The sequence below is a fragment of the Mustelus asterias genome, chromosome 15 (genome assembly GCF_964213995.1).
Source record: "Mustelus asterias chromosome 15, sMusAst1.hap1.1, whole genome shotgun sequence".
Classification (NCBI taxonomy): domain Eukaryota; kingdom Metazoa; phylum Chordata; class Chondrichthyes; order Carcharhiniformes; family Triakidae; genus Mustelus; species Mustelus asterias.
Window position 1 is genome coordinate 101,756,489 of NC_135815.1, and position 26,063 is coordinate 101,782,551.

At 43.6% G+C, this 26,063-nt stretch overlaps 1 protein-coding gene across 1 annotated transcript in view; it reads right to left on the reverse strand.

Annotated features, from left to right (window-relative positions):
• Window positions 1-22,939, reverse strand: part of LOC144504698 (aftiphilin-like) — a 62,448-nt gene extending 39,509 nt beyond the window's left edge. The window contains exons 1-2 of the mRNA XM_078230419.1: window positions 22,737-22,939; window positions 8,698-10,674 (exon numbers count right to left, since the gene is read on the reverse strand). Of these exons, the coding sequence (XP_078086545.1) occupies window positions 8,698-10,644 (1,947 nt within the window). The 5' untranslated portion in view covers window positions 10,645-10,674; window positions 22,737-22,939. The remainder of the gene's footprint in view (window positions 1-8,697; window positions 10,675-22,736) is intronic.
• Window positions 22,940-26,063: the final 3,124 nt, after the last annotated feature.

Consider the following 26,063-nt stretch of genomic DNA (forward strand, 5'->3'; position numbering starts at 1 on the left):
ATCTGCCATCCTTACCTGGTCTGGCCTACATGTGTCTCCAGAGCCAAGGCATCGTGGTTGCCTTTCAACTGCCCTCGGGCAACCATGGCTGGGCAATAAATGCTGGCCAGCGAGTGACGCCCATGTTCCATGAATGAATAAAAAAAATTCTTTCTAAACATCAACACTTGCAAGTTTCTGACCTTTTTTTAAAGAAATCTGCTTTTCTAATCTTACCACTAAGTGAATAAGTTCACACTTCTCTACATCACACACTCCATCTGCCATCATGTTTCCCAGTCACTTAACCATCACAATCTTTGTGTCCTCCTCACAGCTCACATTTCCACCTAGCTTGATATCATTAATAATTGTTCCAACGTTGCTTCTGATATAAGTTGTTTGAGTGCAACTCTTTGGGAAGATTTTACTGATGCATACTTTTGTTGTGAAGCCTTACTCATCGGAAGCATATGCCGGAAAACCATGGAAGGTGCAGATGATTTTGCAACACACATTTCCAGCAGGTAGGTTGTGTAAAATGAATCAGTTGGGAATGAAACCGGATTGTAAAGACCTGGCAGTGTGCTGTGCCTGCAGAAATCCTGCTTCAAAGCATGATCCTTCAGTCCAATTCCAAAACTTTATTTCAAAGTTTAATTAACTCCTGGAAACACCAAAATTACTGTTTTTATTTTTTTTAAAAATTTACTTGAAGGTCGCAGTGACCTGATGCACACCCGTGTCAGCGACAATATAAACATGGGTCTCAAAGTAAAAAACAGCACCACCTAGCTTGAAGGCCAACAAGTGCAGGACTCAAAAGAATTAAGTAAAATCAGAAAACCTATAGCCAAAAACATTACAAGACATAACTGTAGAAAGTACAGACTTCTCACATGCAATGGGTGCAGAGTTATTTGTTTGGTAATACAGATTTGAGTATTGCTGAAAAAAGACATTTTGTTGAAGCTTTTCATCTTGCACTCATCAGGGTGATCACAAGAATAGCTGTGTCTGGGGGAACGACAACTTTATACTTCATAAGTGGGTCCTGATTGGTTGGCAAGGTGACTCTGATTGGGAGAGGCATTGCCACTGAGAATGCACCAGGTGATGGTGACTGACAGTTAACGGCCAAGCATTGTTTGAAATTTAAACCAGGTAGCTTGACTCTGTAGAATGAAGCAGCAAATGGCCATCACTTATTTTCTTCACCTGAAACAGGTGCAATGTGTGTACATGTTGTTTGAAAAGAACATGCAAAATTAGTGAACTTTCCATTACAACACACACACGAGTTGAAGGATATGCTATTTTATAACAGAAGGTAGATTAGATTGAGTACAGCTCTGTTGACAGACAATGACAATCAAGTCAGGTTGCATTTTATTATGTCATTCTGGAATTTTTACTGATCATTTATTGATGGGATTCTGCATTTCTGCTCATTTTTCCTTAAGAACTGTAAATCAGTGGCCTCGATAATTATTGCATGCTCCATTATCCACTCCTTTTCAAAAACCGCAGACCCACAGTAAGAAAGTGCATACACATTCCTGAACCTTGGCAATGCAATGAAATAGAAAGTTCTGCAGTATTTCAACATAGATAAGACATCTTGGAGGTTAATGGAGGGAACCCGAGTCTGGCTGCACAGATGACTATTCTGAGGTTTTACAGCACTGAGGGCAAGCAGGCATACAAAAGAATACCAAGATTTACTAGTAAACACAGACCGCTGACATCTGATGGCACAGGCAATAGATCTCGGGGTTAGAAATTAGATTTGAAGGCACTGAGAAGAATCTTCACAGATTAGCCAAACTAGGAGGTGTAATGTGTAGTTTGACGAATCTTCAAGCCTCACAGCTCTGGCTTTCACTTTATAAACAATTCCCCCCCAGTTAGTGAATCAAGTGTTTTCCTCAGTAAAAATTAAATCCCGTTAACACACATCACAGCCCCAAAAATCAGTTCAACTTCCAAAAAGCTTTTTCTTTAATCATTTGGGAGAGTTGAGGGAGGGGCTGTAACCAGCATCCTCAAACACATCCTACGTTATCAAGTTCCTGAATTTACCTCAAAGCTTCAACTCATGATACATTTCGTTGGAATTAAAACTCAACAAACTGGTTTATTCCTCCCAGATCTTTACGTTATTTATTATAATAATATAACAATCTCAGAGTCACAGTGGAAATACAATACGTACTCAGGAATTGTCTCTAATTCCCATGCCCAAATGTTTGAGTTAACTGTTGTGGATGAGCCTGGAGGCTGGTTATTACCCATGTCTCCCATGGATTGGTGCTAGGCCAATTATTTTCACTTAATGAACTGGTTGGTGATTTGTGCACAAGTTAAGAATGGTTTCAATACATTGCTACAACAGGCTATACAATGGTAAATAGTTTTCCAAATTGTTCAAATTCAGTGTCATGCATGTAGGGAATAAGAACACAATATACTAATCATTTACAGGGAACAATACTCAAAAGTGCTTCATAAAATATAGGAGTAAAAGGCCATTCAACCCATCAATAAGATCATGCCTGATCTGATCATGGCCTCAACTCTAATTTCCTGCCCCCACCTCCTCCAATAACCCTTGACTTCCCTCTTGATCAAAAATCTATCTAACTCAGCCTTGAATATATTCAATGACCCTGTCTCCTTTGTTCTTCATGGAACACCATTCCAAACACTAACAATTCTCAAAACAAATTCCTCCTCACTTGGAACTGATCCTGAGCAGTAATCTGGATGTACCTACATCACAGCGAGTCTGGTGATTCAAGCTGCCACCTGCTCCAACACAATTAGGGATGAGTAATAATTACTGGGCCTTGTCAGCCACACTCCCATCCCACCGAGGAATTATTGGGTCTATTTACTTCAGAACAGTGTATACTTAGAGACACCAAAAAGTGTTTTTTGGTAAAGAGGGAGAGGCATAATAATGCTTCATATGGTTATCCGACAGATGACTAATTGGTGCAACAGACATCTTCCAGTTTGACTTTTGGACTTGACAGAGTAACGGTCGGGCCTGTATCAGGACAAATAGCGGCGGACGGAGCCTGCGATTGATGGAAACCAGAGCATTAAAGACAGTTAGAATGCTTATAGCAGAGATGTTAAGATGGATAACAGTCTAGATAAAAACGAGTTGGAAATTGAAATGTGATTTTTCGATGCACACGATGAAAGCAGGAATGAAAACACAAAATATAGATCCAATTTAATCATGACAAAAAATAGGTGACGCAAAATTTGCAGGAAGTAAAATTGACATATATAATTTTTAATAGTGTTACAACAGCCCAAATAGCACTCTGAATGAATCATATCATAGAGCAGAAACATAAAATCCCTATGTGCAAAAGGAAGCCATTTGACCCATCGAGTCAGCACCAACCCTCTGACACAGCGTCTTGCCCAGGCTCCATCACTGTAACTCCACATATTTATCCTGCTAATCCCCCCTAACCTGCACATCTTTGGACACTAAGGGGCAATTTAGCATGGCCAATCCACCTAACCTACACATCATTGGAGTGTGGGAGGAAACCGGAGCACCTAGAGGAAACCATGCAGACATGGGGAGAATGTGCAAACTCCACAAAGACAGCGACCCAAGCCGGGAATTGAATCCGGGTCCATGGTGCTGTGAGGCAGCAGTGCTAACCATTCTGCCACCGTGCCGTCCCTTATATAGACAGCCCTGAAAACAAATTGTCTTTTGAATCAAAGTCAAATGAAGCTGATATTATTTGTGATCCAACTAAACTATTGCAATACATCAAATCTTTAAGTTAAAAGCGGAAGTTTCGAAAACCATTTGTGAGAAATCTGCTCAGAAATATCTGAAGTATTGGAGTCTGTAGAGGAAATAATTCTGAAAAGGTGGAAGCAAACTGAGACTAAATGCATAAAGGAGGAGACTCAATGGAAACTTACAGAAGGCAAAAGGTAGTGATTTTCTAAAACAATACGACAATTGTGTCCTCGTGCATCAGTTGCTGAAAGTAAGCGTGTAGGTACAGCAGGCAGTGAAGGTAAATGGCCTGCTGGCCTTCATAGCAAGAGGATTTGAGTATAGAAATAGGGATGTTTTGCTGCAATTGTATAGGGTGTGGTGAGGCCACCCACCTGGAGTATTGTGTGCAGTTTTGGTGTCCTTATCTGTCTTTGCTATAGAGAGAGTACAGCGAAGGTTTACCAGGCTGATTCCTGGGATGGCAGGTCTGTCATATGAGGAGAAACTAAGTCGGTTAGGTTTATATTCACTGGAGTTTAGAAGAGGGAGAGGGGATCTCATAGCAACTTATAAAATTCTAACAGGGTTAGACAGGGTCGATTCAGTAAGAATGTCCCCGATGGTGGGGGGAGTCCAGAACTAGGGGTCATAGTTTGAGAATAAGGGGTAAACCTTTTACAATTGTGAGGAGGAACTTCTTCACCCAGAAGGTGGTGAATGTGTAGAATTCACTACCACAGATAATAGATGAGGCCTAAACGTTGCGTGATTGAGAAGAAATTAGATGTAGCTCAAGGAGCTAAAGGGATCAAAAGATATGGGGGGAAGCGGGGATCAGGATATTGAATTCAATGATCAACCATGATCAAAATGAATGGCAGAGCAGGTGCGAAGGGCCGAATGGTCTACTCTTGCTTCTAGTTTCTATGTTAATCCCTGATGAGCAAGATTCCCCAATTCCTTCCTTCTCCCCCAATCCCTGGGCAGGAACCTAGTGACATACAAAATGAAGGAATGAAACAGAGCACTCAGTAAACTGTAGGAAGCTTCCAACACACTCAGACAGATGTGTAAATGAAACCACTCCCTCCTCGTCCCAGGGTGCAGAAACCATGCACCATCCCACTGCTTCAGTGTGCATTCACTCCTGGATTAGATTCAATTCCTGCTCCCACGCCACAGTATTGCTCAAATTCAATTTCACCTCCTCCACCATCAGGCTGTCCAATGTCCCCGTTCCCCTACCCCCACTGATCCTTTCCTTACCCACTCGGGGCTGTGTAACTCCAGTCTCACACCAACATTCAATGCCCTCGGAGGCTGTATTAAACCCCGACAAGGATTAGAAACAGGAGAAGGACTTGACTTTTACCTAAACATCAGGTCAGGATACAATGAAGGAACCACTACAGGTTTTTGTGGAGACCAAGTCCCATCTTCACATTGAGGACACCTTCTACCATGATTCAGCCAGAGTGAGGGTATCGGAAATTTGGAGCCAAGCGGGAATTCTGCGCTGAGGGGAAGACGCGCTCACCTTTGGGAGGAGCGGAGAGGTGGATCTGCGAGGGAGACGCAAGAGCGAGTGAGAGGGCGAACTGCCAGTTGTCGTGGTGCATATGGGCACCAAAGATATAGGTAAAAAAATGGGATGAGGTCCCACAAACTGAATTTAGGGACCAATAATTCTTTTGTTTAAAGTAGACAAAGTTTGAGATTTAAAACACTCTGAATAAAGCCCGTGATGATTTGTGGGTTTTGAACAAACAAAATCAACATGGTTAGAAAGACAAAACAATTTACAATATCTCTTATTTTCTAATATTCAGAGTTAATTGGAGATGCATGTGAATTAACACAATCTGGGTTCCAATACACCAGTAAACATGGTAAATGGCAAGTGCGACCAAGAAGATTTCTCAACAACCCATTCAGTAAACACCGAGTTAACCAACCACATTGAAACTCTCTCACGAGGGACTCCAGTCTTCACTTTCAAAGATCTCACATTGGAATTCACTCCAAAACTCACTCTAACTCAGAGGGTTTCAATGACAGCCCACCTTGTAGCGTTTCAATCTCAGCTCCTGAGACTCCATTCCCTTGGATTCTCAAGACTGCGCTCCAACACCAGTTCACAAGTGCAACGCTTTAGCCATGTCAGCAGAAACATTGCTGCTCCAAAAGATTACCTTTGCTCCAATGGCCCTCAGTACAGAGTCCCCCACCTTCTGCTGCCTTCTTAGGTCTCCAGGGCTTCTCCCAAGTTCAGGAGTTCCCATTACATGAAGTCTGCCAACTACAGCCTCGTCCTCTGCTCCTTTCTCTTTAACTGGGACTTCTCACTGTTTCAACTCTGGGACTCCCTCTGGAACCTCTTCCTGTCTCCTGCCCAGGCCTCTTCTCAATTATGGCGCTCCGCTCTCAGTCACATGATTGGAGTTGGTGCATTATTTTCGTATTACACCGGCACGTGAAATTAGCCTGGAGAACTACAAAATGTTGGACTGCGCATGTACTGCCCACTTCCAATCCACACATGGGCGGATACTCCCGTGCACGCTGAGTGTTACAGTTCCCAACCCCACCTGACCCCACATACCCCACATTTCACCATCAAGCCTGATACCCAACTCTAGTTCAATGAAGAATGTAGAACATTCCAAGCATGTTGGAAATGAAGTGTCAAGCTGGTGAAACTACAACACAGAATGATGTGCATGTTAAATAGCATGTAGCAGCTAAGTAATCCCAATCAAAGATCTCAAAGGTTCAGCACAGTGACACAGTGGTTAGCTCTGCTGCCTCACAGCACCAGCAACCCGGGTCCAATTCCAGTCCTGGGTGACTGTGCGGAGTCTGTACATTCGCCCCGCATCTGTGTTGGTTTCTTCCAGGTGCTCCTGTTTCTTCCTACAGTCCAGAAATGTGCAGGTGAGGTGGATTGGCCTTTCTAACTGCGCAGAGTCACAGGGAAAGGGCGGGGGTAGGGCCTGTGGAATGCTCTATCGGAGAGTCGATGCAGACTCGATGGGCTGGATGGCCTCTTTCTGCACTGTAGGAATTCTATGGTTCAATGAACTCAGCCAAAGCTTTATAATCCTGCCACATTGCAAATGGTGAATTAGATAACTTACCGGCAGACAAAACATCATGAACATCCCCAACCATCTTCAGCCAACTTACCTAGTGGATAATCCTTCTCAGCCTCTTCCCAAGATCCCCACAATCACAGATAAAATTCAATCCACATTACATCAACGCAGTAACAATTGTGGGCTCCCACTTCCTGGTTGCAGTGATGATCTGTGCTCCAGAATCAGCCATGCCTCTAGCCACGCTGTGACAGTACAACTACAACACAGGCATCTACCCTATAATGAAAACTTACCTAGTTATGTCCAGGGTACAAAAAACAAAACCTATCCAATCAAGCTAATTACCACCCAGTAATCCTACTAGCGAGAGAGAGGGCTGAATTCCAGAAGTCAGCCTCCAACTGTCTTTGACATCAATAGAGTACTGCACCCAGGGGCCTGGGTAAACCTGGAAACAGAGGTGATCATGGAGAAAACCCACCTTAGCTGGAGCCAGTACAATGGAAGGTAGTTAGAATCATCTGAAACCAATCACTTAGCCTCAGGGTAGTGCGCGAGTCCAAATATCATCAGCTGATTCAATGACCTTTCCTCCCTCTTAAAGTCAAAAGCTGGCTATTTGCTGAAGGCTGCTAAACATTCAATTCTATTCACAATTCCACAGACCATGAGGCTGCCCTTGCCCACATGCAGAAGGACCTACACAATACCCAGGATTAGGCCAGCGAAAATAGTTCCAGTGGATTGGAAAAATTTAATTTCACTTTTTAGATTGAGTTCACATTGCAAATGCAGAGCTGATACAACTGGCTCCAGAGTTTAGGGGCCTGTGGTTAGGGGCCCACCCTAATACTTCAATAAAGTCAGGTAGAATTCCTTGAAGGGAGCACTCCAATTCACTTTGAGGTCTTAATTCAATTTACAATTCACAGACTTCTCAAATCACAAAACAAAAACCACTCTGTAGCAATGTTAAAGTGCTGTTCAAATGGATTGTTACCTTTCTGTGGCTATGATTCATCTTTCATTCCCTCCCCCTGCAGCATAAATATCTCCCACTTTCTACGCCTTTAGCTTTGACAAAGGGTCATCTGGACTCAAAACGTCAGCTCTTTTCTCTCATTACAGGTGCTGCCAGACCTGCTGAGACTTTCCAGCGTTTTTTCTTTTGGTTTCAGATTCCAGCATCCGCAGTAATTTGCTTTTATCCAGTGTTACATATACCTGCTCCTCTGTGTGCAATGGACAGGGACATTCTGTTACACTCATTATACCAGAGACATTTTCAGACTACTTATTAAAAACTGTTTCAGTTCTGACTCAAAAATATTAGAAAACGCCAAGTACAATGTTCTCAAAAATCAGGAGATTTCTATTGGCTCAAATCTTAATTTATATCACAACAATAGAACTTACCATCCACAAATAACTTTGAGTAACAGTTGAGCAATGCACTTTATAGATATAGCATGTTAGTGCCCCAGTGCATTCGCCCACTCAATAGGATGAGCTTTGCATCCACAACTCCCAGAAGTTGATTTCCCAATCATAAGATGCCAAGTAGAAACCAAATACTTTCCCACAGAGAGTGGATAAAACTGGAGGGTGAATTCTTCCAGACTAGTGTTAAACATTGCTTGGAAGCTAGCAATAAAGCAAAGCTTTTAGAGACCTTGGGAAAGGCTGCTAGCCTGTCCTCTGAAATGAGCATTGCATTCACAAGCTAAGAAAAGGTGCAGAATGAGTTTTAAAAGTTTGACCTTTTTTTTTTTAAGTGTTTAGCTGTAATACAATAATTCAGCAAAGTTGACTCATTTATACTTCTTGTGCCAACATTTCAAGATGAGCAACACTTACTTGTGACATAGATTCTTCCACTGGACTTGAACTCTGAATTCTTGCCTTTTCTTCAATAGCTCGAACAGGAGTAGGGTCTGCCCAGCCAGTCAATTGGGGGCTGCTGGAAAGGGCAGTTTCTGTCCTGTCGCACTGACTCATTTCTTCTTTAAAGGCACCAAGAGACTGCTCGTCACCAAAAGCTGCCCACGATGTACTTTCAGCTACTGAATCCCCAAAGGCATTCCACTCTGTGTCGTGTCCGCCAGCTGAAAAGTCTTCATCACTTCTGAATCCTGCAAATTCAGACCCATTTTTATCCTCCTGAATGGACCCAAATTCCCCAAAGTCTTCCTCATTGTCAGTCTTTCTAATTGTGGCAGCAGTCCCATGCTCACCAAATTCCAGGTCATCTTCATGCTCCGTTTCCACCCTCTTGTCTGCTGGAGATTCTGAAAAATTAGCGAACCGTTTTAGAGAGTGGGTACTCTCAGTACCAAAATCCCCAAACTCATCTTTCACACCAGCTTCCCGAAATGTTGCAAGCTCTTGTGTCGTCAAGTTTGAAGCTGTTTTGCTCTCAGAGTTTACAGAATGCACATCAACTGTTCCAAAATCATCCGGAGCATCAGAATTCAACACTGGGCTGAAAGTAGAAAAATCGCCATCTTGTGAATAGCTGCTTCTTGAAATTCCGAAGTGTTCAGATTCATTTTGCTCTGTCCGTTTCATATCAGTTTCCGGTTGTTCATCATTGACTGAATGGCCTTGTTCAATCGGAGACAGTTTACATACAACACTGTCTGTAAAATCACCATACTCTTCCTCATGAATATACGTTTCCAATTCTAATTCTGGTGTACCTTCTTTTTCACTATCTGATTGATCTATAACTAATTGACTCCCTCTACTTTCTGTGGTAGTGGTCTCTTTTACTTTGTCCAACAATTCATGAACTGGCTGCTGAGCATTTTGATCCCTAGTTTCAATGTGTTCCATTGACTCCGATGAGTCCCAATTACTATTAGCAATGCTTGTGTCAGCTGAAGTACTATGTTCAGAGGAGCTGCTCTGGGTGTGGACTACATCTGCATCTGTACCATTCCCACTTTCACAACTTGAAGCCACTTTCAGTTGATCACAATCCACTTCAAAGTTCGAACTGACCTGAATGTCGGGCAGTTCCCTGAAAGTGGAATGAATGCCAGCATTTTGCTCTCCTTTCAGTGGTGCTTTGCTGAGAGTAGACTGAGACCCACTTGCATTTTCTTCTGTTAAATTGGCAGGCTCTTTAACATTTGAAAATGCAGAAAACTCAGCAAAGTCCTCAACTGGTCTTGTCACAGACTCTGACTGGAGTTGAGAAATGTGAGCATTTGTAGATGTTTGATCACTTGTGTCGTCCATATTTTCTATTCCCTGAGAATGTGTTGAATCTTTTGTTGGGTATCCATTTGTCAGAATTTCTGGGTTGCTCTTTTGACCATTGCAATGCCCTCCTGGTCCTGAACCTATTGCATGAGCGTCCTTGGCCAGGCTATCAAATCTAGCAGTTACTTCCGTTTGTTTTATGGATTCCATTGCTTGTTCCGTTGCCGTATAATCCAAATCATTCCTTGAAGATTTCGATCGAATTACATCCTTATCAGTACTTCTAGATACATCATTTGGCATTCCTTCCGCAGCTCTCGAGAAGCCCGAGAGAAAGTCTTTGCCCTCACTGGCACTTGCTGAATGAAAGTCAGCAAATACGTCGGTATGACTGGGGTATTCACGGCCAGGCACAAAATGGTTCTGGGGCAAAAAGTTCCCATGGTGGTCTTCCAAATCAAAGTCAGTGTAACCAAGAGTTGAACTACCAACGCCTGAAAAACCACCAAATTCACCATACTCCTCATCATCCATTTCAGTCCCATCATCTAGTGGTGGTGGTGATGAAGAATACATTCTAATAACTTCAGGTTCCATGATGTCTCTCCTCGAGTTAGTTTGTTACACCTAGAGAGAAGAACAGAAGTTATTAGAAATCTGGAACTTTATATTTCAGATAAACTCATTCAATCATCATTGCTAATCAGACCACAATGGAAACATTCTGGAAGTTCATCTCCCAGAATAAATTTTTCATACGAAACTAGGGACAAACATGAATGGGAACTTAAAAAAAACCTTAAACTTCCTATTTAAATAAACTGACACACAACTATCTTCATAGAATCCCTACAGTGCAGGAGGCCGCCATTTAGCCCATCGGGCCTGCGCCAACAACAATCCCACCCAGGGTCTATCCCCATAACCCCACATATTTACCCTCCTAATCTCCTGACCCTAAGGGGCAATTTAATCATGGCCAATCAACCTAACCTGCACATCTTTGGACTGTGGGAGGAAACCAGAGCACCCGGAGGAAACCCACGCAGACATGGGAAGGACGTGCAAACTCCAGAGGCCGGAATTGAACCCAGGTCCCTAGCGCTGTGAGGCAGCAGTGCTAACCATTGTACCACTGTGCCGCCCAAAAGAAATAAAATATGACTATCGCAATCAAAACCCTGTATATTAATATAGGCTGATCGATGGAACTGCACACTAAATCAAAACCAACTCTAATCTTCATTAAAGGACAGCGGATAACTGGACAAATGCAAAAACAATTCAATCACTTTTTCAATCTATACATGCTCGCATTTACCATTTAACAGCAATGATATGGGAAACAGAGTAGCAAAGATGCGTTATTCTGATATAAGAACATTTAGACTAACTCAGTTTACAAGATGCAAAGCTGTGGATTAGAGTGAACTGAACTAATGGAAATCTTCAAAGGGAATCACAAGCTCTCAAAGCACAGAGGATGCTCTGAGCGTGACGTCCTATAACCTACAGCCATCGATTTTCTGTCTCAGAGCTACCTGCGGTTAGTTTTTTAAATGGTCAGGAAAAGAGTCCTGTAAATATGTAGCATCCTGCCTGAGAGAACAGGTTCCAGCATTACTTACAACAAAAACAGTATTAACAAAAAACTGGAAAATCTCAGTAGGTCTGACGGCATCTGTGGAGAGAGAACAGAGCCAATGTGACTCAAAATGTGAACTCCGTTTCTCTCTCCACAGACGCTGTCAGACCTGCTGAGATTTTCCAGCATTTGCGGTTTTTGTTTCAGCCTCCATCATCCGCAGTAATTTGCTTTTATCCAGCATTATTAATCTTGCTACACAAGCACACGGCCAGACAGCAACATGCAGAGTAATACTGGCAACAAGAGCAAATGGAAATCACCCACATTGTACAGATTTAGATAGGAGACTAATTACAAACACAAATCAAAATTAAAAACTGAAGTGATGTAAAATGATGTTATAAATAACTGGAGATTTATATATATAGTAAGGGTGGACTAGGCTTCAGATTGCAGGAAGATGATGTTAACAAGCGAAATGCAGCAAAGGTTAAAGGAGACTATAATGCTTGCAAATGTGACTTCAAGCATTTACAGCCTAACCAATTAAAAGAAATTAGAATTAGCAACAGATTTTAAACTGTGCAAAAAATCTAATTTGAGTTTACAGGCAGCAATTAAAACATAACATTAGGCAAATGCTCAATTTATATAAAACATGGTTCCAAAGTATTGTAATTGTGCTTCCCACTTGCTTTTTACTGAAGTGCTTTGACTTCTGCTATGGTCGCTATGTAAGTGGGAGACAATTTTCCAAAGATGTCCAAAAAGGTTCCAAAAATTCTGCAAACTATGATATCCATCAGTAAGCAAGCAATGCAAATTGTGAACTTCATGAGCATCTAAACATCAAAGCAGCTCTGTCCCACGCTTAATGTTGTGAACTTTGGCATTTCAATTTATTCATTATTGGTTATTTTCCTACGTTAGAAAGAGATGTAAAGACAAAGTTGACCCAAGTAAGTAAATAACTTAGTTAAGGATCAGCACTCAAGCCAGCCTCCCACCCTTTAATAAGGATATTATTGAACTAGAAAGAGTGCAGAAAAGATTTACTAGGATGCTACCAGAACTTGATGGGTTGAGTTATGGGGATAGGCTGGATAGACTGGGACTTTTTTCTCTGGAGCGTAGGAGGCTGAGGGGTGATCTCATAGAGGTCTATAAAATAATGAGGGGCACAGATCAGCTGGATAGTCAATATCTTTTCCCAAAGGTAGGGAAGTCTAGAACTAGAGGACATAGGTTTAAGGTGAGAGGGGAGAGATACAAGAGTGTCCAGAGGGGCAATTTTTTCACGCAGAGGGTGGTGAGTGTCCGGAACAAGCTGCCAGAGGTAGTAGTAGAGGCGGGTACAATTTTGTCTTTTAAAAAGCATTTAGATAGTTACTTGGGTATGATGGGTATAGAGGGATATGGGGCAATTGGGATTAGCTTAGGGGTTTTAAGAAAGGGCGGCATGGACAAGTTGGGCCGAAGGGCCTGTTTCCATGCTGTGAACCTCTATGACTCTAGCACACTTGAATTCCTCGGTGCTGAACCCCTTTTAAATTGAAAATACTGAAATCCCATTGGAAACTGAAAACCCAATCAAATCTCAAATGTTAACAAAGAGAATTATATAATTTTAGCAGTATTAACCTATATATCGATATACATTCAAGCACCTTCCTGCAGTTACTACCATGTGGTTTCACATGAGCAGAACTGAATTCCTCTTCTGGCTCAGGTAGTTAGGCATTAAGTTATTCAAACACTGATGCAGTGATGATTGGACTTGTAGTCAAGATTAGAGCAGAGGTAGGACAACTTGCCTCAAAACTCCTGCATTGGAGTTGGGGACACATGGATTGAAGTTTGCCAAAATTGCCATTCTAATTTCTGCCCAACAATTGACTGGATGTGTGACAGTGATGAGAACAGGGTCAGACTCAGCTTCTGTAGTCCTATTGGTTGTATTGGAATACTCCCCACCTTCCTGGATGGGTGTAACTCCAACAACACACAAGAAGCTTGACACCATCCAGGACAAATCAGCCCGCTTGATTGGCACCACATCTACAAACATCCACTCCCTCCACCACCGACGCTCAGTAGCAGCAGTGTGTACCATCTACAAGATGCACTGCAGCAATTCACCAAAGATCCTTAGACAACACCTTCCAAACCCACGACCACTTCCATCTAGAAGGACAAGGGCAGCAGATAAATGGGAACACCACCACCTGCAAGTTCCCCTCCAAGCCACTCACCATCCTGACTTGGAAATATATCACCGTTACTTTGCAGTCGCTAGGTCAAAATCCTGGAATTCCCTCCCTAACGGCATTGTGGGACAACCCACAGCACGTGGACTGCAGCGATTCAAGAAGACAGCTCACCACCACCTTCTCAAGGGCAACTAGGGATGGGCAACAAAAGCTGGCCAGCCAGCGACGCCCATGTTCCCCAAATGAATAAAGAAGATATATCCTGCTTATTGTTAGAGCACACCCAGCCACACCATAGCAAAGGTGAAACACACTCAAGAGGGGAGAAAATTGGGGGAGGATAACGACATAACCATGATACCTCCAGAATATTAGATGGACTCTAGCTCTCTTTGTATATTTTAGGTTGTTTAAAGCAAAATACATTATGCCAAATGAATGAGGAACACGAAGCAGAGATCAGCATTTACAGAATAAGGTGGATAGCATATAGGAATGGTCAGAACAGCACAGAAGATATTTACCGCAGCCAAGTACCATGTGGTACATTTTCAAAGCTAAGAGACAATTGCACTGATACCAAGAAAGAAAGAACAAATTTGACTTTATAATACACATTCTCAGGATGCCTGAAGTGGCTTCACAGTCAATCAATTTCTTCTGAATGGCAGTCAATGTTGTAACCTTGGGCAGTGGTTCCCAACCTTTTATATATCACTGTATATCTCCATACAGTATCAAAACATTTCAGACACACCTCCTACTTTCTCTGTCTGCTTCCCTTACTGGGAACTTCATTTTTAACTTCTCCTCGTCCTCACACTTGGTTTTTTTCACCTCTCTCTGATTCTCTTGCTTCTCCCAGGGATTGTGCGCCCTTTTGGAGTTTTTGTGCGGGCGCATGGGGACCTTTATCTTCAGTTCCAAGTCCCGTTGGGAATGCGCGTGGACCTGGCCACCATAAAAAACTCAAAACCACGCATGTGCAGCTCTTTCGCAGCCGGCGCAGGCACTGGAGACCCAAGATTCATCACGTCCTAGAGATGCTGAAGACGAAGGTTAGTCTTAGTTCAGTCACATGAACCATTTTGAATTGTTTTTGTAGCACACTTGGGGAGTCTTCAGGGCACACTACCACTGATCCTGGGAATAACAGCAGCCAATTTGTGGACAGCAAGGTTCCACAAACAACAACGAGATAAATAACCTGATCGACTGTTTCTTATGGTATTATTTAAGAATAAACATTGATTCTTTGAATGCATGTGGTATTTAATATCAACCTCAGGGGTACAAGGCCAGCAGAGTAACTTTTTAGAGTCAGAGTTTTACAGCACAGAGACCCTCTGGCCCATCGTGTCCACACCGGCCATTAGCACCTATCCATTCTAACCCCATTTTCCAGCACTTGGTCCAAGCCTTCTATGCTATGGCATTTCAAGTGCTTATCTAAATGCTTCTTAAATGTTGTGAGGGCCTTTGTCTCCTCCACCCTTTCAGACAGAGTTCCAGATTACCACCACTCTCTGAAAATCTTTTTCCTCACATCTCCTATGAACTTCCTGCTCCTTAACAATCTATGCCCCCTGGTATTGACCTCTCTGCTAAGGGATAAAGTTCCTTCCTAACCACCCTATCTACACCCTTCATAATTTTTTTACACCCCAATCAGGTCCCTCTTCAGCCATCTCTGCTCCAAGGAAAACAGCCCCAGCCTATCCAGTCTCTCTTAAAAGTGGAAACGCTCGAGCCCAGGTAACATCCTGGTGAATCTCCTCTGCACCCTCTCTCATGCAATCACTTCCTTTATCCAAAAGTCAATGCTTCCACCAATTTGGCATTCCCTCAAATGCACTGAGGTGTTAGCCCTAGAATTTATGCTCAAATCTCTAAAATGGGCTTTAACCCAAAACTTCTGACTTGGAGGCGGGTACTACCCCAAACCAAGGCTAACAAATTTGTAGCACCTTTAACACAGAAAAGATACCCAAAGAACTTAAGCATAATCAGTATGCTGAAGCAAAAGAAATAAGTGGAGAGCAAAATGTTTGGGACGAGAAATGGGTTTTTAAGGAAGGACATTAAGGAGGAGAGGGACATGAGGGGCAAAAAATTCTAGGCTGTGTGGCCTAGATGGCAGCCAAGATGGTCAATGGTGGAGCAAGAATGGGGAGGGATTTCACAAAAGGCCAGTTAGTGGAGCAAAGAGTTCCGGAGGCTGTAGGGGGGCCAGAGGAGGATACAGAGATGAAAGGGCCAAGGCCGTAAAGCAGCTTCAATTCAAGTTATGATTAATTTAATTTCCTGTTATTTTTAGATTTGACAATACACCAACTGAAAATTCCAAGCCACTTCCATGCACACCTTATATTATGTTTCACTGTATCACACTGGAATAGTTTTGTAGATTTATGCAAGCATAATACCCTCACACAACAGGGCAATTCTGTGCATTCTACAAAGTTCACTGTTTAACAGAATAGTCTTGTGCTTTTGGGTTGATCTGCATTCATGTCATGAAATCCTACTTAAATGAGGAAGTTCCAAAATATTTATAAGTGCCATATGACTGTAAATGGGGAAGCTGAACTGAACCTAGACAGAAGGACCATGGCTGAGACACAAATTTACATCATCAGCAAAGGTTTTCCAGCAAGCGCAACATGTAAAATCTGATGGGATCCAATTGGCAAATATCTTAATGGAAATACGAGTGAGGCTCTGTGTGCTGTAACCTTGCACTGGTTCCCTTATGCATTATTGATTTTGGTGTTAAATGTCTCCATACGAAATCCAGTCCTTTTTAAATTCAGGACAAGTTTTAACATGTTATTATTTTCTTTCAAGTTCTGGCATTGAATGTGTTTGAGGGTTGGGTGCACAAACTGTTCCCCAACTTCAGCTAACGTCACTTAGACCACACTAGAAAATTCTGGTACATATTCCAGCAACGTACTCACCTGATATTCCTTCCCACCTGTCCGGGTGCTTTTGCTAAATATCCCCCACAGCCGGTACCCAGAAATCAAACCTGCGCTCCAACAATGTGGTGCTCCTGTGTTTTAAAGTTTCATTTGCAAGTTAGCTACACTTCTGTCTAACATATGAACCATAGGAATTAGGAGCAGAAGTAGGCAATTCAGCCCTACAAACCTGCTCCACCATTCAATCAGATCATGGCTATCTTTTCCTGGTCTCAAATCCATCTCCTTACCTACTCCCCATATCCCCACCTACTCCCCATATCCCCTTATCTCTTTCTTATTAGAAATATATCTATCTTTTTCTTGAAACCATTTAATGATTCAGATTCCACCACGCTATGGGGCAGCGAGTTCCACAAATTCACCACCCTCTGCGAGAAGTAGTTCCTCCTCATCTCAGTTTTCAATAGAGTCATAGAGGTTTACAGCATGGAAACAGGCTCTTCGGCCCAACTTGTCCATGCCGCCCTTTTTAAAAAAAAAACCCTTAAACTAATCCCAATTGCCTTCATTTGGCCCATATCCCTCTATACCCATTGTACCCATGTAACTATCTAAATGCTTCTTAAAAGATAAAATTGTACCCGCCTCTACTACTACCTCTGGCAGCTTGTTCCACAACACCAGGTTAAAGTCCAACAGGTTTATTTGGTAGCAAAAGCCTCTCCACTCACATTGTTTCGTCTCTTAAAGACTTGATTAGTTGTAAGTATTTGCATTCCAACCATTATTCATGTAAATTGAGTCTGTGTCTTTATAAGCTCTGTTTGTGAACAGAATTCCCACTCACCTGAAGAAGGGGCTAAGAGCTCCGAAAGCTTGTGTGGCTTTTGCTACCAAATAAACCTGTTGGACTTTAACCTGGTGTTGTTAAACTTCTTACTGTGTTTACCCCAGTCCAACGCCGGCATCTCCACAGCTTGTTCCAGACACTCACCACCCTCTGTGTGAAAAAATTGCCCCTCTGGACACTTTTGTATCTCTCTCCCAAATCTACTGTCTCTCAACCTATACCTGTGACCTCTTGCTCCAGATTGCTCAGAAGGGGAAACATTTGATCTCATCACAAGTTAATTCTTTGTGGAAATATACAAGTACTGTCCTGTTCATTATTTTGAGATTGAAGTTATCTGTTCAACATCAAACACGGAAGTTTCTACAATTTAAACACATTAGTAACATATTGAAAACTGCACTTGAGGAAGGAAAGTTAACTGGATGTAATGTGGAAAGATGAATGGTCCCATGTAAATAAAAACAGTCTTTGCTTAATGGCTGTTTCCCATACACAAAGGTCAGTAATTTGATTAGACGCGTATTTGACTCTCCTTCATTCAAAAAAGGATTGAAATAGAAGTTTGTAGTAAAACTAGATTGCCATTCACGCATAATGACTGAAAACAGATTGCAATCGAGAATTTAAAACAAGTTTAAAAACAAGATAATACAAAGCTTACGACAAGAAACAGAAATATTTACACATCCAATTGAATCAACCCGTGAGATCAAGTAGTTTGCATCTACTTTTAATACATTACTTGGCAAGTATAGCTTCACATAGCAGGTGAGTGCTTCACTATGAAGACAGTGGAATTAAGAAATTCACGTAGAATTAGGCACAGCAGTAAAGCCACCACCCAACAGAATCACAAAAATAAAATTATAACCTTGCGGTATTTATGTTTGGAATATACATTTGTGGGAATTGCTTTTCCAGCAGCAGTGGAGCTCGTGGCACGCAAAAATCAATGTGTTGATATAATGTATAAAAACATCCTCACTGAGGATTACAAATAATGTAGTTATTGCAGGTGTACTGAATAATGGTCATATGAGTGAAATCACACACATGAAGATATGATGTAGGTTGTTATAGGCACTGAAACTAAATGATATAACCTGTCAGATTTAGAACTGGGGTTGAAAGTAGTGAAAAAAGTTTTCTGAAATCATGCACACGTCAAGTATACAGATACCATATAAAAAACTAGATTTATCTTAAGAAACAATTTCTACTGCTGTTGCAATATCAAACAAAACAAAGTGTGGGAAAGGCCTCATCAATACTCACTATCAGGTGGATGATGCATCCAATCACTCGCAGTGCTAACTCCCACGCAAAAAATCATGGCCAATTTCAGGAAAGGCCGAATCCCCAACTCCCCAAGCAAATTCCAATCAACAATTTGTTACCCAAGTCACACCACTAGCAACACCCTCCTTTCAACCCCAGTGCATGACAAAATCCGACATCCATTTCACTCACTGAAAATTGCAATTATTTCTGATGCAAACTCTGAACTGGCAAACTGTGCCCTAAGCAGTAACTATTTGTTATCATTTGAGATTTTTAAAATTGTAGGTCCCTCTGGCCAAACGCATAGAATCCCTACAGTGCAGAAGGAGGCCATTCAACCTATGAAATCTGCACCTACTCTCTGACAGAGTTACCAGGCCCTTTCTCCATAGCCCACTTATCATGGCCAATCCTCCTAACCTGCACATCTTTGGACTGTGGAAGGAAACCGGAGCGCCCGGGGGAAACCCATGTAGACACGGGGAGAACATGCAAACTACACACAGACAGTCACCCAAAGCCGGAATCAAACCCGGGTCCTTAGCCACCCCTGTACCACCTCAAAACATAATGGTCAAATTAAGTTTCTAGAGACAGTTAAGAGCAGTGACACTAGTATAGGAGACATGCACTATCGAGTGCTCCAGTAGTGGAAATTTGGTGACACAGTTGTTTGCTGCATGAACAATAAAACTGAAGGTCAGTTAGAGCAGGAAGGGCAGATGCTTTGTCAACACAACTCCACTGACTTTCTCCACCACTGAATACACCCAGAAGGACAAAATATTTGTCAGCTGCCTGGCTATTTCTCAATCCATATTTGTGAGAAATTGATTTGCTTACAGGTTCATGATTCTAGAGGGAGTATGTTACTCAACAATCTCACGATGTACTGAGATGACCACTGTTAGTGTGGCATATTGCTTAGAATGTGGGCTCACAGGAAAACTCACAATATAACTTATAGGAAAATGTTCAGCAGCAATTAATAGTTCACACAAAATTAAATTTAACTCAAAATTCCATTTATATAACTTTCAATATTTGAAAACTTTACGCACAGATTTTTACTGCAGGCATTGTATTTAAATTGGGAATTTTGTTGAATGATGCACAGCAAAAGACTCAACGTTTTCCATGGCTAACTATTAAACTTTGTTTAAAACCAGCTCTGAACTTTGGCTCTATTCTCTCCCCACAGATGCTGTCAGACCTGCTGAGATTTTCCAGCATTTTCTGTTTTTGGATTAAACTTTGTAATTAGTTTTCACAATTTTAGAACTGTAACACACCCAAAAAACTAGTCAGCTTTGAAGCCTTACCACATGTACTCATTCACGTTTTATTTTTGTAGTTTCTATTGTCCATCTCAATCTGCCATTTTACACCTGTTATAATTTCTGTTCTCATTTTTCCTGCATAGCCTTTTTCCTGAACACACTCTCCATAACAATTTATTTCTCCGATGTTTCACCTTTGTTTGTTTGGCCCACTATATTTTCCTGCTTGCCACAGTTGGAGGTCTATAAATAATATTCAGATTTCAGCAAAGTTAGACACGTTACAGAGCAATACATACTGAAAGATATTTTACTTAGTCGGACACATATCCAATACCTCAGGTGCCTTTACATTATAGCTGCTAGAGCAAGGACTTTGAGTGATAAATGGAAACATAGCTCAACATACTGAAAAGTTACCTGGAAAGAACATCTCATCAATATGTAGCTGTGAATTAGCCGTATATCATTAAAGATACGAGCTATTGTAAATATTGATTTCTTCATTTCAATTGCTAAGAAAGCATTAACGTCCGTACATAAAACACAATCTGTAAATTCACACTCCGATTTTAAATACATTTTTCCACATCACCACAAATCAAGCGGCTGTAACCAAACTACTAAATGGTGTCATTCCGCTTCGCTCAAATCATTTTTCTGATATAGGAACATAGGAATTAGGAGCAAAAGTCGGAAATTCAGCCCTTTGAGCCTGTTTCACCATTCAATCAGATCATGGCTGATCTCTTCCTGGTCTCAAATCGCCTCCCCACTTGCTCCCCATATCCCTTTAACGCTTTTTTAAAAAATCAGAAATATATCCATTCAATGATTCAGACTCCACCGCGCGATGGGGCAGCGAGTTCCACAAATTCACCACCCTCTGCGAGAAGTAGTTCCTCCTCATCTCAGTTTTAAATCTACCGCCTCTCAACCTATACCTGTGACCTCTTGTTCTAGATTGCCCCACAAGGGGGAATATTTGGTCTATGTTTACTTTATCGATCCCTTTCAGTATTTTGTGTGCCTCGATCAGATCCCCCTCATCCTTCTAAACTCCAGCAAGTACAAGCCCAAACTGTTTAATCACTCCTCATACATCAACCCTTTCATCCTCAGAATCAATCTGGTGAACCTCCGATTCAACTGGTAAACAAGTTACTAAAAATTCTGGTGCGGTCAAATGTAAGCATTGCTCCTCCAGCTGCAAAAGGAACTTTTTCTATTGTCAGACTGAGATCTCCATAGGGCCAAGTGATGTGCTCAGAAACACTGTCACTGCCACCTGGAATCTGATATGCAGCAACTGGTTTTGAGATGTTCTTCCATTGTGCTTGCTCAGTCAGCTCATAGGATCCTGCTTCCAAACACCTCAATTTTCCACATTTCATGGATATTAATATCAGGATCATTAGCATCGCGTCTCCACTTTCCTCCCCACTTCCAGAAAGGCTCACAGGTGCCTGGAATTCTCCCAACATTTTTCAGCTATCACCACATGCTGCTTATTCAAATCCCAGTAACCAAATACGACATTGAAATCAAACTGCTGTTGGGAGGACAACACAAAAAAAACAGTAACCCTGTCCTCCATAGCCCCAAGCACAATAGCAGCTGACGCATCCTCACTGAATATGCAGCTATACTATCCTGACCACAGCAAGATAGCACAGAGAAATCAAAAGGCAGTGTTTTTATTTGAGAGAAATACTGTATGTACCCTTAGAAACTTTAAGGTTACTTTCCCATTATGTATTTTGCTTTAAGAATGCAAATAAAGTTTGGATTATTTCTACATCGAATATGTTCCTCATATTTAAATGTTGCCCAAACACTGAAAAGTGTCAATTATGGGAGTTGGGCCCTTTACGTCATTGCCAAAAAAACTGACTAGGTTTCTATACTATCAACTGCTTTCAGAGTAAATTATTAACTAAATAAGGAGCCCACATGCTTGTTTGTAGGAAGGAAACAAAATTCTAAAAGATGGCATTTTTAAAAAGGTGACATTTCAGTAGACTGTTGGAAATAACTGGGAAAAGGGTTATTGTCATCAATGTCAAACTGACAGAAAAATGTCAAATTCCCCACAACTTCTGGTGTAAGAGAAGGAAAGTGATGTGAGGTGAGCTTTAACTTTGTTCCTCATGTGTACAGGGCTGGGGGATTACAGGTGCACTCACTGACTCTGCTGTACCTGGCCTCCTGATCAACTTTATTCAACACTGAGGGCTTGAGGGAAATGCCCCATTGGCGGCAGGGGGAGGATCAGCCCGCTGATAACCCCCGGCTGCAACACAAACACTCAGTCAATGATTAAACTGCAGGCTCCAGGCCCAGGCTGACAGCGGCTCCGAGTGAGCGGACAGCCCGTGGCCCTCACCCCCTCTGCCCCGGCTCCCGCTCAGGCCGCAGCAGCTCCAGCGGCCCGGGACAACCCGGGGGACAGGGGCTGGCGGTTAGGCCGCGCTTCCTCACCGCCAGGCCGGCTCCAGCCCGGCCCGAGCCTCGGGGCTTCCTCCCCGGCCCCGACAGCAGGAAGCTTACCTCAGGCCGCGGGCCCGCTCTCTCTCTCTCCGGGGTTCCGGGTCCCGCTGTTACCGGCCCGGCTCCTCCGCGGCTCCCATCCCGGGCTCTCCCTCTCTCTCAGCCCGGCCGCTCAGCGCGCCCCCCCCCCCCACTGCGCGCGCATCGCCCGGCCCGGCTGACGTCATCGCCCGGCCCACTAGGGGTGACGTCATCACGTCCCCATTGGTACACGCGTCGCGCGCCCACTGGCGTCGTCACAGACCCGCCCCCTCCAGCCAAACCCTCCGGGAATGCTGACGCTCCGCCCACAAACTCGCAAACCCGCCCCTTAATATAAACCCCGCCCCTCGGATTAAACCCCGCCCCTCAGGTTAAACCCCGCCCCTTAATATAAACCCCGCCCCTCAGATTAAACCCCGCCCCTCCACATGAAGCCCCGCCCCTGCAGGTGAACCCCGATGTGGAGGTGTTGGACTGGGGTAAACACAGTAAGAAGTCTCACACCAGGTTAAAGTCCAACAGGTTTATTTGGTAGCAAAAGCCACTAGCTTTCGGAGCACTGCCCCTTCGTCAGGTGAGTGGGAGTTCTGTTCACAAACAGGGCATATATAGACACAAACTCAATTTACAAAATAATGGTTGGAATGCGGGTCTTTACAGGTAATCAAGTCTGAAAGGTACAGACACTGTGAGTGGAGAGAGCGTTCAGCACAGGTTAAAGAGATGTGTATTGTCTCCAGACAGGACAGTTAGTGAGATTTTGCAAGCCCAGACAAGTCGTAGGGGTTACAGATAGTGTGACATGAACCCAAGATCCCGGTTGAGGCCGTCCTCCTGTGCGGAACTTGGCTATCAGTTCTGTGAAGCCCCACCCTGCTGGTGGAGCCCCACCCCTGCAGGTGGAGCCCCGCCCCTGCAGGTGGCGCCCCACCCCTGCAGGTGGAGCCCCGCCCCTGCTGGTGAAGCCCCGCCCCTGCTGGTGAAGCCCCGTCCCTGCTGGTGAAGCCCCACCCCTGCAGATGGAGCCCTAGCCCCGGCAGGTGGAGCCCCACCCCTGCTGGTGGAGCCCCGCCCCTGCAGATGGAGCCCCAGCCCCGGCAGGTGGAGCCCCACCCCTGCTGGTGGAGCCCCTCCCCTGCTGGTGGAGCCCCGCCCCTGCTGGTGGAGCCCCGCCCATGCTGGTGGAGCCCAGCCCCTGCTGGTGGAGCCCCGCCCCTATAGGTCACTCTGCTCCACTGTCTCTCTCAGGCTGCCCCTTTCCCATCACTTCACCCAGCACAACCCCAGCCAGCCTGTGGACACTGAGCCCGGACTCTGCCCCCTGGTTCGCTGGCACTTGCTGCAATATTCCTGGGGGAGTTTGTCACCCTGCAAACCATCCACTTTTCCCAGCCTATGGCAGCATTGTCGCCTGGAGGCACATCCCAGTCTCACCATCCTCATCTGGGTTCTAGGAACCTAACAGCTGGTGGCAGCCAAGCACCTGATGCTTCATTTGTTCCATAGGCAGCGTGTTCTGAAATGCTTAGCTCACAATACAGACCTGCCTGGAGCACCTGTCACCCAGAGTATCATTAACCATCACAGTTACAATCCAAACTCACCTCCCTCTGAACAGAAAGTGCTGGAAATACTCAGCAGGTCTGGCAGCTTGTGTGGAGAGACAAACAGAGATAACGTTTCAAATCCAAAGTGATTCTTCTTTGGAACTTTCCTCTTTCTTTGCTTCAGTCAGGCATTCATTTTACACTGCTTCTGGGAGTCAGTGTAACGTTAAATGTTGCTAGGGACCCAGCACAATCCCTGTGGAACACCACTAGACACAAGCTTCCAGTCACAAAAACAACCTTCAACCATCACCCTCTGACTCCTGCCACGAAGTCAACTTTCGATCCAATTCACCATATTACGCTGGGTCCCATGGACTCTTACCTTCTTGGCCACGTGGGGCCTTGTCAAAGGTCTCACTGAAGTCCATGTCGACTACATCCGCTGCCATGCCCTCATCTACACACCTCGTCACCTCCTCAAAAAATTCAATCAAATTTGTTGGACATGAGCTCCCTATGACAAAGCCATGCTGACTGTCCTTGATTAATCCTTGCCTCTCTAAGTGGAGATTAATTCTGTCCCTCAGAATTTTTTCCAATAATTTCCCTACCATTGACATTAGACTTACTGGCCTGTAATTACCTGGTTTACCCCTATTTTGCTTCTTGAATAATAGTACCACATAAGCCATCCTCCAGTCCACTGGCACCTCTTCTGTGGCCAGAGAGAATTTGAAAATTAGTGTCAGAATCCCTGTAATCTCCTGTCTTGTTGCCCACAGCAGCCTGGGATACATGTTGTCTGGGCCTGGAGATTTAGCCACGTCTAAGCCCACTAAAACCTTCTCAATTCCAGTAAGAATATTGCTTTTGAATAAAAGCTTTAATGAAGGCATTAAAAGAGACAAAATACATTTTGGTATGTTACTGTGAATTGCGTATAGTCAAGGTTTATTGCAGTTCTTATATAGAACGTGAGAAATTTCCAATTACTGGTCAGAATCTAACGTTAGGGACAGGTGACCAAAGCTTGGTCAAAGAAGTCGGTTTTATGGAGATTCTTAAAGGAGGAGACAGGATGGAGAGGTTTTGGGATGGGATCCCAGAGTATTGGACCTTGGCAGCTGGAGGCACAGTCAGCAATAGGGAAGTGATTAAAATGGGAGAATTGGAGGAGCACTGATCTCTCCGAGGGTGTAGGGCGAGAGGAGATCACAGAAATAGGGAAGCGTGTGGCCTTGGAGGAATTTGAGAACAAGGATGAAAATGTTAAAAATGTGCTATTGCTGGATGGCGGGGGGGGGGGGGGGGGGTGTGGGAGGCGGTTGTGGGGGGGCAGGGGGTGCAGGTCAGTGAGCAGAGAGCTGTGGGGGACTGGAAACTGCCCCACATCAGGATGGCAGGGAGCAGAGCTTTGGATGAGCTGCAGTTTATTAGGGTGACAGCTGCGAGGCTGGCCTGGGTACATTGGGTTAAACACAGTAAGAAGCCTCACACCAGGTTAAAGTCCAACAGGTTTATTTGGTAGCAAAAGCCACTAGCTTTCGGAATGCTGCTCCTTCATCAGGTAAGTGGGAGTTCTGTTCACAACCAGGGCATATAAAGACACAAACTCATGAGTTTGTGTCTTTATATGCCCTGGTTGTGAACAGAACCTGATGAAGGGGCAGCGCTCCGAAAACTAGTGGCTTTTGCTACCAAATAAACCTGTTGGACTTTAACCTGGTGTGAGGCTTCTTACTGTGTTTAACCCAGTCCAACGCTGGCATCTCCACTTCATGCATTGGGATAGTTA